General features: G+C 41.5%; 1 protein-coding gene across 1 annotated transcript; it reads left to right on the top strand.

Annotated features, from left to right (window-relative positions):
- Positions 1-1,510: 1,510 nt before the first annotated feature.
- Positions 1,511-12,191, top strand: LOC120461211 (solute carrier family 12 member 3). Its single transcript, XM_089131744.1, has 26 exons — positions 1,511-1,842; positions 1,929-2,018; positions 3,448-3,523; positions 3,648-3,743; positions 3,989-4,128; positions 4,465-4,575; positions 4,665-4,776; positions 5,776-5,906; positions 6,011-6,095; positions 6,210-6,370; positions 6,469-6,576; positions 6,659-6,782; positions 6,855-6,956; positions 7,148-7,303; positions 7,425-7,524; positions 7,597-7,708; positions 8,065-8,199; positions 8,280-8,386; positions 8,478-8,560; positions 8,661-8,747; positions 8,861-8,959; positions 9,163-9,274; positions 9,366-9,452; positions 11,009-11,141; positions 11,226-11,293; positions 11,521-12,191. Exons 1-26 carry the CDS (start codon positions 1,597-1,599, stop codon positions 11,657-11,659), a joined length of 3,000 nt encoding a protein of 999 aa, XP_088987870.1. The 5' UTR covers positions 1,511-1,596; the 3' UTR covers positions 11,660-12,191.
- Positions 12,192-13,069: the final 878 nt, after the last annotated feature.

Raw genomic sequence — 13,069 nt, 5'->3', positions numbered from 1 at the left:
ACAGTGGATAAGGTTTATTGCTCTTTGAAATTGAAATTCTAGGAATGGACCAAAACACTAACTGATTGGCTAATGTCCACTCTATAAATTACATATCCTTTGGCCATCCATATTTTGCCCTCATGAAAAGCGTAATGGTTCCAGTAAACTCAACCTGCATGCTAAGATGCGATTGGTTAGGTGGACATGTGGGAGTGTTTACCAAATACCCCAGTATAGATAGTTGGAACAATTGTCATGAAGCTGGAACACGTAAACCCACATCAACAAAATATTAAGACTGACAACAAACGAATGGGAACACTAGGCAAAAGTAGCAGATATCAGACCACACACACATGCTGGTGCTGCCGGTTCAAATCATTGTCTTTCACATTGAACAAGGCTCTTTTACATATAATAAAAATGGAAAATTTACGGAATTACATTTTTATGTCGTTCACTATCTTGCTACTAAGTTTTATGTGTTGTCATAATGACCCATTTTCCATTGATGCAATCTTTAAATCCAGTTCTGTTTCATTATATATAGTGCTTTTCATATTGCAAGCAGGTTTACAGAGTTCCCTTCAATGTTTTAGGAGGAAGAAACCTTAGCAATGACTCAGTTAACATGTGTTTTGGGCAAAATAACAAAGTAAACACAGATAGTTATTGAGTAATCAGTTGTGAAGGCTGATACATATGGACAATGCTTTTTATTTGGAAACAAAAATTCTCAAATAGCTCATCAGTGAAATTAAAAACTAACTTGTCAGACGTTTCTCCTGAGAAAGAGACCTCGGTAACGTCAGACGAGATCTCGACAATGTCTCGGATTGAGCTCATGTTTGCTCAAGATACCAAAGTCTGCCATCAAAAAAAATCAGAAATCTCAATATGAACATTTCACATCACATGATCTGAGCCGCTTTCTGCATTCAGTGTATGCTCGTACTGGATGACAATGAGTGGCTCATTTGGGTCTGCTTAATTTCAGGAGAACAATTTGAGATTTAGTTGATGAGCAATGGAAGAGCAACATCTGAGTCTCTACATTACATGTAATTGTTAGGAGAAACAGCTAATATGTTGAAATATCTCATTTGAGTCTCTTTATTTCCAGAAGAGCAGGTTTGAGATGTTGCACATACTTCTCCAATGCCTCAAACCATGGAACAAATCGAAATCACAGGTTTAGTGGGAGTTTCAGGCCTGTCCAGTCATATTATGCAGGTCATTTCAGACCAATAATAATAACTTGTCATTCATGATGCTCACTTTAGGAGACAGATATGTGATGCCCACACCTCTGAACTGTTGCTAGACAAACTCCATTTGACAGATCTGAAATCTTGGGAAACCAGTTTATATTCATATTTCTGAAGAAGACTTCAAAGATAGCAAGGGAACACAATACAAAGAACTGCCAGTCATGGTTCTTCAAAAATGTTTGTGTACGTCTAATAATGGGTGTGTGCTATAAAGGTATAAATTTCCTGACAGCAGAGAAAGGTCAGTCCATGTCCACTCGGCTCGGCGCTGGGATTTTCTTGGATCTCCACAAGGATTAAAGCAGGTCGACTTCTTAAAGTTTAAAGTCCTAAAGGATCCACGATGGGCAAATATATCGATCGCATCAGAAACTTGATCCCGGGTCTGCGGCGCCCGGACACCAATGTCCCGCCTCAAGGTGTTACCGTGGATATGGGAGCGGTTGATTACGAGAAGGAGCAGGACAAGAAAAAAATGTCGTTCTTCAATCCGCTTGACCCCGTGCCAAAATATGACTTTTACGCCAACGACACATTCTCTGGACGTATAAAAAGCACCAGACCATCACTGGATGTTCTGCGCAAACCAGTAAGTAGCCAGTACCCAATTCTTGTTTGATTGAACTAACACATATATTTGAGTCTATTGAATTGTCTATTGTTTTCGGTCAACAGCCGGATCCTGATGATCTTCCTCCACCACCAGAGGATGATGAACGGCCCAAAGTCAAACTTGTTCGCTTTGGATGGGTTCTGGGAGTCATGGTGAGAAAACTTTAATCATAAATTCGATCTCTTTAACATCTCAAGAAGTTTCTCCTAGACGTTAAATGACGAGGTAATGTTTAAGTCTTCCGCTTCTCCAATTTGTCTCTACAAAGGAGAGATCATCGGAGAGTTTTGGGTGACCCAAGTTTAAATCTCGGCTTGAGGTCCCTTTCCAGTTTTGTCTGTCCTATCTAGGCAAAAGGCCGTAAAAAAGGTGTCTGTAATCAAAAGCCAGATGTCTCCTTCAGAGAACTCAAAAACTTCTCATCAAATTCACAAGAGCTGATGTCTGATGTTCTGAGACACTCATTTATTGTGTCCCTCTATAGCCTATAGAATTAAGGTCATATTTAGCTTCCCATTGTCAAATTAAATTAATAATACATTGATTATAATGAAAAATTATAAAGAAGAAGGCTATAGAAGGCTGAGAACTGGGCCATTATGTTTAGCGGGGATCTATATTTCCACTTTGCAGTTAATTCGCCAGTTTGAAAGCCAAATTTGTCAGCTAATTAATTCTTGAAGAAACAAAGAGTTTTTTTTCTGGGTTTGTGGCGCGAACACATTTGTCAACGTTCGTTGTGAGCGCTTTCGCTTGACTACAGTGGCTGCCAATCGTGTGGCTGATTCCAGCCGTAGCCAATCACAAGCCAATCTCGCAATCACGCTTCTGTTTACACAAGAACCGTCGTGGGTGAAAACGTAAAAATATTTGAATGGATGGGCCTTTCGTTTTCACGGTGACTGCGTTTTGGGGGCTTAAAAACGCAAAAATGTGAAACCACCCTCTTAAAAATGCTCCACCGCCGCGTTCCTGCGTAAAGGGTAAAAACGCAAAAGTCTGCTTGATAGTGAAGGTTGTACGCAGGCGCGCAGACTTGGTGTTGTTGTATGGCAGTGCTTCACATCGCCACCTAGCCGCCTGGAGTGTATACTACATCGCATTTCACACACTTTTGCGTCACCATATGCATCCGGATTTCCCACCTAAAACGCTCGTCTAAACACAGAATAAAAAGCGATAACGCAACGCCACTTTTGGGTTTTGTCTTCAGAGTCGTTTCCAAGTAAACGTAGTCTAAAGCAGCGACCAATCACTTAACTGACATCAGCAGCGCGTGAACAGAGATTCTGCTTCTATGCTGGACTATTGTGGCTTTTTCTAGATGCATCCATTTGTATTTACAAAATGTTATTGAAAAATTGATTGGTGTTATAGATATACTCCCAAATAAAAGTGTATATAATTGTGATTTATTACAATGTTTAATATTTTGTAACCATTTTTCAATTGTGTACTTGAAACTAACTCTTTGAAAAGAAATATTTGATCATTTTTCAGAACTGTAATTGTCTCATACATTAGTTTGTTGACATGCTCTTACATCCACACACCACTGAGATTGCTGTGATTCTGTTTCAGATTCGCTGTATGTTGAACATCTGGGGAGTCATTATGTACCTGCGGCTGCCGTGGATCACGTCTCAAGCCGGACTCAGTGAGTTGATCGCTTCTCACATCTGAATTGCCTTTTAACAGATTCATGTTTCCCCCCTCAGAGAATCGAAAGATCTAGACCTTGTTTAACGTAATTTGACATATTTGTGCATTTTTGCTTGCAGTTCTGACCTACGTAATTATCTTCATGTCCATTGTTATCACAACAATCACAGCGACGTCAGTGTCTGCAATCTCCACCAATGGAAAGGTCAAGTCTGGTGAGTCAAATTAATTGTTTACCATAAAAACAGGAACATTTGATTTCAAATGCTTTTAATCAAAATATTTGACTCATTTCCCAGTGAAACAAATCCTACTAAACAAAAATACAAGTTTACTGGAGACTGAAAAAATTCCCCAAGAAATACTTTGTTTATATTAGTTTTAAACACATTTAGTGAGGTGCATTTTCTAGTGAGGCAAACTCGTCAAAGCAAGTGAAAACAGACTTGTTGATCTCCAGGCGGGACGTACTTCATGATCTCTCGGAGTCTGGGTCCGGAGCTCGGAGCGCCCATCGGATTGCTCTTCGCCTTCGCCAACGCCCTCGCCTGTGCGCTCCACACAGTGGGGTTTGCAGAGACCGTCAGAGATCTTCTGAAAGTGAGACATGCACACACTGTCGGGCTTGAGAGGAAACTCAGAGAGCAGCTTTTTAGAGTCACAAGACAAGAGTGATGCGCAATGATCGAAAACGCTTTTAATATTATGCACATTTAAATCAACTCATAGACTCGTATCACCTTCTCTGATGTGCGCATGTGACCTTCAGTGCGCCGAGACGTCATGAGACAATTGTTGAATGTTTTCATTGTGGCTCAATCCACTAACTAATAAAAAGACTAATTAATAACGTGAATTTTATAGATTTTGTAAAGACATTAATTTAGTTTCAACCTCTGTTTAAATATCATCCACAATCGTTTTCTTTTTTCTCAGGACTTTAATTCTCAGATGGTGAGTGATGTCGATGACGTGAGGATCATTGGTGCAATTACTGTCTGCCTCCTGCTCTGCATCACATTCGCTGGCATGAGTTGGGAGGCGAAGGTATGCTGTCCTCTTCTCCTGTTTTCCATCATTTGCTAAAACTACGTCTTGTAACACGAATGTTCTTCTTGGTTCTCACTCCACTACAGGCTCAGATCCTGTTCTTCATCGCGATCATGCTCTCTTTAGCTAGCTACTTTATTGGAACGGTTCTCCCCTCTGACGATGTTAAGAAGGCTGCAGGATTTTTCGGCTACCAATGCAAGTAAACAAGATCCAGATCTGATTGTGGCCTTCAAGTGGAACTAGTTGTTTATAAGTTTGGGAGTCGTTATTTCGACCTGTTGCAACAAAACAAATAATTAGAAGATGACAAGCTCTTTTTTTTTTACCAAGCTCAGAACTGCAATTTTAACTCAACATTTGATTCATGCATGTGTAGCCCCTTCAGTTCGCACTGCAGGCATATTAGGATCCCCCTTGAGATTAGGGGAGTGAGGTTTGCATGCACAGCTCACACTAGCCTGCTTTTGTTACACTCACCCCCTAAACCTAAACTCTGTCTAGGGGTCACAGCACCCCTGTAGCCCCTCCAGGTCTAAGCAGGATGCAAACCCAGGCATGTCCGCGTAAGGGTCACGGCACCACTGTAGCCCCTCTTGTTCTCACCGTCAGCTATAAGCGAGAATCAAACCCAGGGATGTCCGCATAAGGGTCACTGCACCACTGTAGCTCCTCCAATTTTCACTGCCAGCTCTGAGCGAGACTCAAACCCAGGCATGTCCGCATATGGGTCACGGCACCAATGTGGCTCCCCCAGTTCTAAGTAGGATGCAGACCCAGGCATGACCGCATAAGGGTCACGGAACCACTGTAGCTCCTCCAGTTCTAAGTAGGATGCAAACCCAGGCATGTCCACATAAGGGTCACAGCACCACTGTAGCTCCTCCAGTTCTCACCGCCAGCTCAAAGCGGGACCTAAACCTAGACATGTCCGCATAAGGGTCACGGCACCACCGTAGCTCCTCCAGTTCTAAGCAGGATGCAAACCCAGGCATGTCCACATAAGGGTCACAGCACCACTGTAGCTCCTCCAGTTCTAACCACCAGCTCTGAGTGGAACCTAAACCAATAACCATGCAGCTTTTTTTTTTAATCCAGACCTAAAACGTGTAATGACTTTGTCAAATTATGAACATTTAACTCAATGTTGTTTTTGTGTTGGAACAACTAGACCTAAACACAGTTTTCTTCTTCCAGATGATATTTTCATTTCGAACCTATTGCCTTCCTTCCGAGGTGTAGATGGATATTTCTTTAGGATGTTCGCCATCTTTTTCCCAGCTGCCACTGGAATTCTTTCTGGCGTCAACATATGTGGAGATCTCAAGGTAATATTGGTCATGTAATAAACATTTTCAGGCAGAAAGTTTGAAGCAGGAAAGTCACATGCCCTTTAACACTACAGAAATGACTTGTGTCTGTGGTTTTCTAGGATCCAGCAGGTGGGATTCCTAAAGGGACACTGCTGGCCATATTGTGGACCACCTTGAGCTATTTGTTGATCTCAATCACATGTGGTGAGATCTCTTTCTGTTACACCTTTTTGTATCATAAACTCTTATGAAATTACTTAAAATATGCGTCTTATTGGGTCTCCATTCTCCTCACTGAAGCATTTCTCTTCCTCTCAGCTGCAACTGTTGTTAGAGACGCTTCTGGCAATGTGAATGATAGTTTAGAGCTATCGAATTATTCAATCCACTGCACCGGTCTGGGCTGTAAATATGGCTGGAACTTTGACCGCTGTGAACAGAACTACACATGTACATCTGGACTGGCAAACAACTTCCGAGTGAGTGCGTCGCCCCATATGGTTATACTTTTCATTATATTATTGTTGGATGTATGGAAAAATTTCCCGATAGCTATTGATGTTTTTTTTCCCTCCAGATTCTTACCACTGTTTCAGGATCTGGCATTTTGATCACCATTGGTGTCTTTGCTGCCACCTTGTCATCAGCGCTGGGTTTCTTGGTGTCTGCACCCAAAATTTTTCAGGTAGATGATGTGATGGCATTGATTTAATGTTGTGGTATCCTGCAATTGGCTGTAACATTTTTGTATCCGTGTTTTCACACAGTGTTTGTGTAAGGATAACATCTACCCCTACATTGGCTTCTTCGGGAAAGGTTATGGAAAAAACAACGAGCCTCTACGTGCATACTGTCTCACGTTCCTCATCGCAATGGCTTTCATCCTCATCGGTGAGTCCTCCAGATCAGTTGAGGTGTTTCTGTCTGCGGAAGCATTTTAACAATATAATGTTGTTTTTTCAGGAAATCTGAACATAATCGCTCCTCTGATCTCCAACTTCTTCCTCTGTTCTTACGGCCTCATTAACTTCAGCTGCTTCCATGCGACGGTCACCAGATCACCTGGTGAGAACTTCATCATCATACGTTTTGCATTGTGAACATTGTGACAATTTGCATTGCATTGTCAACAAGAATGTAGTGTGAATATATATATATATATATATATACACCTTATAAAAGTCATTCTGAAGCCCTTTTTGAGAACAGCTCCTCTGTGTGTCTAATATTCATGTTTTGTTGTCTGTCTCTCGCAGGTTGGCGGCCAGAGTACCGTTACTTCAGTCCATGGACGTCTCTGTTTGGTGCCTGCTTGTCTTTTGTCCTCATGTTTCTGTTCACATGGTGGGCCGCCCTGGTCACGTTCATTGTCATAATGTTCCTCATAGGTTATGTTTCCTATACAAAGCCTCGTGAGTAACAATGACCCAATATGTTGCAGATTATAACTTGCATTTTCCACTTCTGATCATCAAAACATAATTTATGTTCAGTTATTTGAACACACTGACTGTTGTCTGATCATGTGTCCAGAGATTAACTGGGGCTCATCTTATCAGTCCAGTTTCTACAACATGGCTTTATCCTTCTCGATGTCTTTGACTGGTGTGAGTGATCATGTCAAAAACTATAGGTGAGACTGTAAAAAGTAAATGTTCTGATCTGATCACGAAACACCAGCCGCTCATGATAAACTCTCTCATAGGCCTCAGTGTCTCGTTCTGACCGGCCCCCCGAACGCCCGTCCCGCTCTGGTGGACTTTGTGGGCACTTTCACCAAAAGCATCAGCCTGATGATCTGTGGGAACATCATCATGGTAAGATCCCGGATTTTTGCATAATCTTACACCGATATGAAAGATACTGCAAATCAAAATGAACAAATCATTTTCTGAGTCAATTAGATTCAATTAGGTCACTTATTTGAAAACGTGATTACTGTACCACTTACTGTTGTAATGTAGCATTTTAATGAGTACGAGTATGAGTAAACAAGTGTAGTACTGGCCCGATACCGAAATAGGTGCATCCCTGACATTTTATTCAGGAAAGATGTTTTACAAAAAAAGCTTGATTGACACGATCAGATCACCCTGATTTCATCAAATGTCTTATTCATTGCGCACTCATGATGTGAAGGTGTCGTGGCTTTATCGCACTCTCGTGCTTTCAGGAGGACGAGAAGTCCAGTTTTCCGCAGCACAGCACCGATATGCTGGTGGACTGGCTGAATCAGAGGAAGGTTCGTTCTTTCTACACGTCCTTCAATGCCGACAGTCTGAAAGAGGGCGCGTCCAATCTCATGCAGGTAAGACCGTCGCTAATCTCTTCTAACACCTTTTTCTTCTCCTCGTTACGTCCTTCTCAAAGACTCAATCATCTTTCTAGGCTTCAGGTCTCGGTAAACTGAAGCCGAACACCCTTGTTATGGGATACAAGATGAACTGGAAGGAATGTAATCCTGAGAGTTTACAGGACTACGTCAGCACCATCAGGTGTGTTCAGATGCTGCTTTTGTTCACAAATTTCAGTTTATTTGTCATGCAGTTCCTTGTATATTGACGTTGTTTCATATTTTGTGTTTAGCGATGCGTTTGACTCCAGCTACGGCCTAGCAATTCTGAGAATGATGGATGGATTGGACGTTATGGATGTTTTGCAGAGTTCAGGTGTGTACTGTGGATTTTATACAGTATAATGATTGAAAAATGCACTGGTGCTGCAGTTTGAATCATAAAAAAAAGTTTGACGTGGGTCTATTTTGAGCAGCGGGCCGATCATCTGCAATTGATAATCCGGCATTCGACGCAGACGAAGTCCCGCAATCCGAACAGGACGAGACAGACCGGAATTCAGGTGACAAACAAGCTTTAAGTCTTTTTTGGTGCGCTTTTATCCCATTGGCACTGCTGGTGTGATGTAAATGTTTTTAACGCACGTCTCTTCTCCTTTTTTGACTCACTATCCAGATATTTCTGACGATGGCTCGAACGATCAGGTCAGGTCGGTGTTTCAGACGAAACAGGGCAGGAAGACCATTGACATATACTGGATCTCTGATGATGGAGGTGAGATACGACAGCATGAATGATACTTAAACTCACAGTGGGGGAAAAAAAGTAATGGAATGAAGTTCCAAACTGGTTCAGTCTGCGTTGGTAGACAAAACGTGGTTTTGGTCTTGCTAAAGCTCAAGAAGGTCTGATAAACCTACAGCTCTTTCCGTTTGCGTTCCCATTTTATTATTCTGAATGCTGTTGCTCTCTTTCAGGTCTGACTCTTTTAGTGCCATATTTGTTGACCAGAAGAAACCGTTGGAAAAAGTGCAAAATCCGAGTGTTTATCTTAGGAGACCAGGAGACAATGAAGGAAGACCGTAAAGAGTGAGTGGATCGTTATCTCATCATCATCATCTGTTACTAGCTTTGATATGCAAAAACAGTGGAGAACAAAGAATGGTTGTTCTCATTCCAGTATGAAGATGCTGTTGAAGAGATTCCGGCTGGAGTTCGAGGACGTCGTCGTGATAACAGACGTGGATAAAGCTCCTCTGCCTAAAAAGTGAGAAATGTTCACACATAAATATATACAAACAAACATGCTGGTTTGTAGTAATGCTGCCTTCATGAGCTATCGGAAACATCCTACTTACCACTTCGTAAACACTGTTTGGTAAATACTGTTATAGTATTTATTAAAGGGGTCAAATTATTATTTATTCTATCTAACAGAGAATAAAACCCGCATAAAACGCCTCGATCGAAGCTTAGATATCACTTCCTCAAACGTCCATGTCACAATGTGAAATATTAGCATAATGCCTGCAAAAAGGCGAGGTTTTTGTGAATTGAAGTGTTGTCGTCATGTCGCAGAGTGTGTTGGATGCGAAAGCCAAACTGCTTTTGCTTTCCGAGGTCAGTGAGAGTTTCAGATTTGTTTATAAAGCTCTTTCTGCGGTGTACAACTCGTTTTACGTTTTCTTGTGCACAGTGCATTTTACAGAGGACAGCCTCCTGAACCAGGGAGAGTACAGTCCGGGTATAAACGTTAGACTACTCACCCCTGTAAAACGTTCAGCTTAAGTCGTGCTTGTGTAACTGAGGCCAGTAAGAGCTGTGAGAGTAATCCTCACTCCCCTGATCTCAAGAGGAGCACTAGCGACAGACACTGCAGTCTTTAGCATCCTCGTGGTTTGCACGCCTTCTTTCCATGCCAGAGACGTTGGTTCGAGTCCCGCTTGGAGCTGGGTGAGTAGGACCGGAGTGGTTACAGTGGTGCCGTGACCCGGATGGGAGTGGGGTTTAGGCGGTGAATCAAATGTAGGCTAGTAAGAACTGTTAAAGTAATCCTCACTCCCCTGATCTCAAGAGGAGCACTAGCGACAGACACTGCAGTCTTTAGCATCCTCGTGGTTTGCACGCCTGCTTTCCATGCCAGAGATGTTGGTTCGAGTCCCGCTTGGAGCCAGGTGAGTAGGACCGGAGGGGTTACAGTGGTGCCGTGACCCGGATGGGAGTGAGGTTTAGGCGGTGAATCTACCGTAGGCTAGTAAGAACTGTTAGAGTAATCCTCACTCCCTTGATCTCAAGAGGAGCACTAGCGACAGACACTGCAGTCTTTAGCATCCTCGTGGTTAGCACGCCTGCTTTCCATGCCAGAGACGTTGGTTCGAGTCCCGCTTGGAGCCAGGTGAGTAGGACCGGAGTGGTTACAGTGGTGCCGTGACCCGGATGGGAGTGAGGTTTAGGCGGTGAATCTACCGTAGGCTAGTAAGAACTGTGAGAGTAATCCTCACTCAACTTGCAAAGCGGGTACCAATTAATTAGCTTGATCATTTTCAGAATCCGACTGGGGCTTGAACTGATAAAGTCAAATTAACAACATTCATTTTAACTGTGCATTTACTCAGATAGTGATAATGGCGAGGCCTGTTTCCGATGCACGCTGGAGGTGTTTTTCCAATCACAGCCTAATGGTTCAGCTGGCCAATCAGAGCACTCTGAGCTTTTCAGAAGGAGGGGCTTTGAAGAAATCAGCATGTTTCAAACATACCGGGAATAGAGGAGCTGTAATAATGTACAGTATATTAAAATTCTTCTTCCTCTCTGTTCCTGTAGTTGGCAGCGGTACAAGGATAACATCGCCCCCTTCATGCTGAGTGAAGAACAGGCTGGAGGAGACACACAGGAGCACAAGAGACTGAGTCCATGGAAAGTTTCTGACAAAGACCTGGAGGCCATAAAACCCAAGGTGTGTGTGTGCTTGCTGGTGTGTGTTGTTTTAAACACGAGTACGATCCAGCAGACCCTCCATTTGACTGTCTTTTATTTTCAGGTGGAGAGGTCGGTGAGACTCAATGAGATCATCAAGAGGAACTCCATCCCCGCGGCTTTGGTTGTAATGTGAGTATTGCTAGTCACAGCAATCCCATAGGATACGTCATTTTCATGTATTAATCCCAAGTGATTCACAAATAAGTGACATCACAAGCAATAGGTCATAATTTGGGGACTTCGAGAACAAAAGCAAAAGCAATTGAGGCTTCTTAACTCGCTAAACTAACATGGCCATCGTTGCCAGGCAATTTATGCCTGATAACAGCTCTAAACAGAATGTGTGTGTGTTTCAGTTCTCTTCCAGTCCCTGATGTCAACTGTCCCAGTTCTCTCTATATGGCCTGGGTGGAAGCGCTGAGCTACGGCATCCACTGTCCCACACTGCTCATACGAGGAAACCAAGAGAACGTCATGACCTTCTACTGCCAATAAAACACTCACATTAACCTGAGTTCATCATTAAACACAATTATTCCTGCAGGTGAAGCTGCTGTCAGTTTCAGTCATGTAGAGATTTTAAGACTTGTTATGAATTTGACCTGTTGAACTGAAATGAGCTCTTGTACAATGATTCTATTACAATGTATGTGTATATCACATGTTTGTATAATCTTCAAGGACGTCAGGTCAGACAGAGTCGACTGCACAGAATATACTAGAGTTACTGTATGCTGGTGGAGGGAAGTCATTTATCTCAGGACTTTCATTTCAAAGTAGAATATAAGATGATAATGATATAAAAATGTTACATTTTGAATGTATATGAATGGTAAATTATTAGGTTGTTGTTACAAATATGTATAATTATAAATATGTTCTTTTCAATGTGAAACGTACTGTACAATTTTGTACAATGGTGAACATTTTCATTTTAACTGATTGTCCAAGTGAAAAAAAAAAATGGTAAAATACATAAATGCTGTACAGTCTCGATCACAACACATATTAAACAGAATATATTGCAGGTGAGTATATTCTTTTCTTAGGATAAAAGCGCCTGAAAAATGCATAAATTGAAATGTAAAACAACAGTTGATTCAAAGGCACTGAAAACATTTGAGCTTTTAATAAAATTACATGCATACGTTTTTGAAGTGTGACTTTTGGGGCTGCTAACCTAAAACACACACTCAGGTTTATTAATAATTAGCAAGTGTGTTTGTTCAACCTCAAATTATGATTCTTAAATTTTAAACGTAAATGATTTATGAGGCCACAATATTATCAGATTGTGCTTTGTACATATTGACCAGCAGCCTCCCCTGCATGGCTCAGTTTCTTCCATGTGATCTCAATTGGCCGCACTTTTTTTTCTTTATGATTATTTTGATAATTTGAAATCTTTAATGATTCGGATGATCCTTATGATTTTAAATAATTAGATTAAAAAATGGTGTGCTGCTCAAATCATTTTGAGATGACTGACTTTTGAATACAGACTTTGGAGTCTAGACAAACCTGAACATAGTTTGAGACATTACTGAAGTCTTTTAAATCTCATTTTCTTAGCTTGGTCAACCCTTTCAGAATCCTGAATGGTCTTTATTTCACACTGCTGACATAAATGGAGCTTATTTGTTTTAGATGTATTAATATTCTGTGTATGAAAAAGTATGCAGCAAGCTCATGCTTCAATGCCCAATAACTTACAATGACCATTAGAGATACAGTAGACATGCACAGTATAAAGGTCCTAGATTATGATCACAAGTGATTTTCACTATTTAATTGTAACTTGTTTTATGGATATTATGTCTGCTAAACGTTTTGGGAGAAAAAAAAATGTTTTGTCATCTCAACAATTAGCATGTAGTCAGCTTCGTTCAATCCTGTCAAAAATGA

Source organism: Pimephales promelas, chromosome 1 (assembly GCF_988280905.1).
Source record: "Pimephales promelas chromosome 1, fPimPro1.hap1.1, whole genome shotgun sequence".
Lineage (NCBI taxonomy): Eukaryota > Metazoa > Chordata > Actinopteri > Cypriniformes > Leuciscidae > Pimephales > Pimephales promelas.
This window is presented reverse-complemented; position numbering and strand designations above follow the sequence as displayed.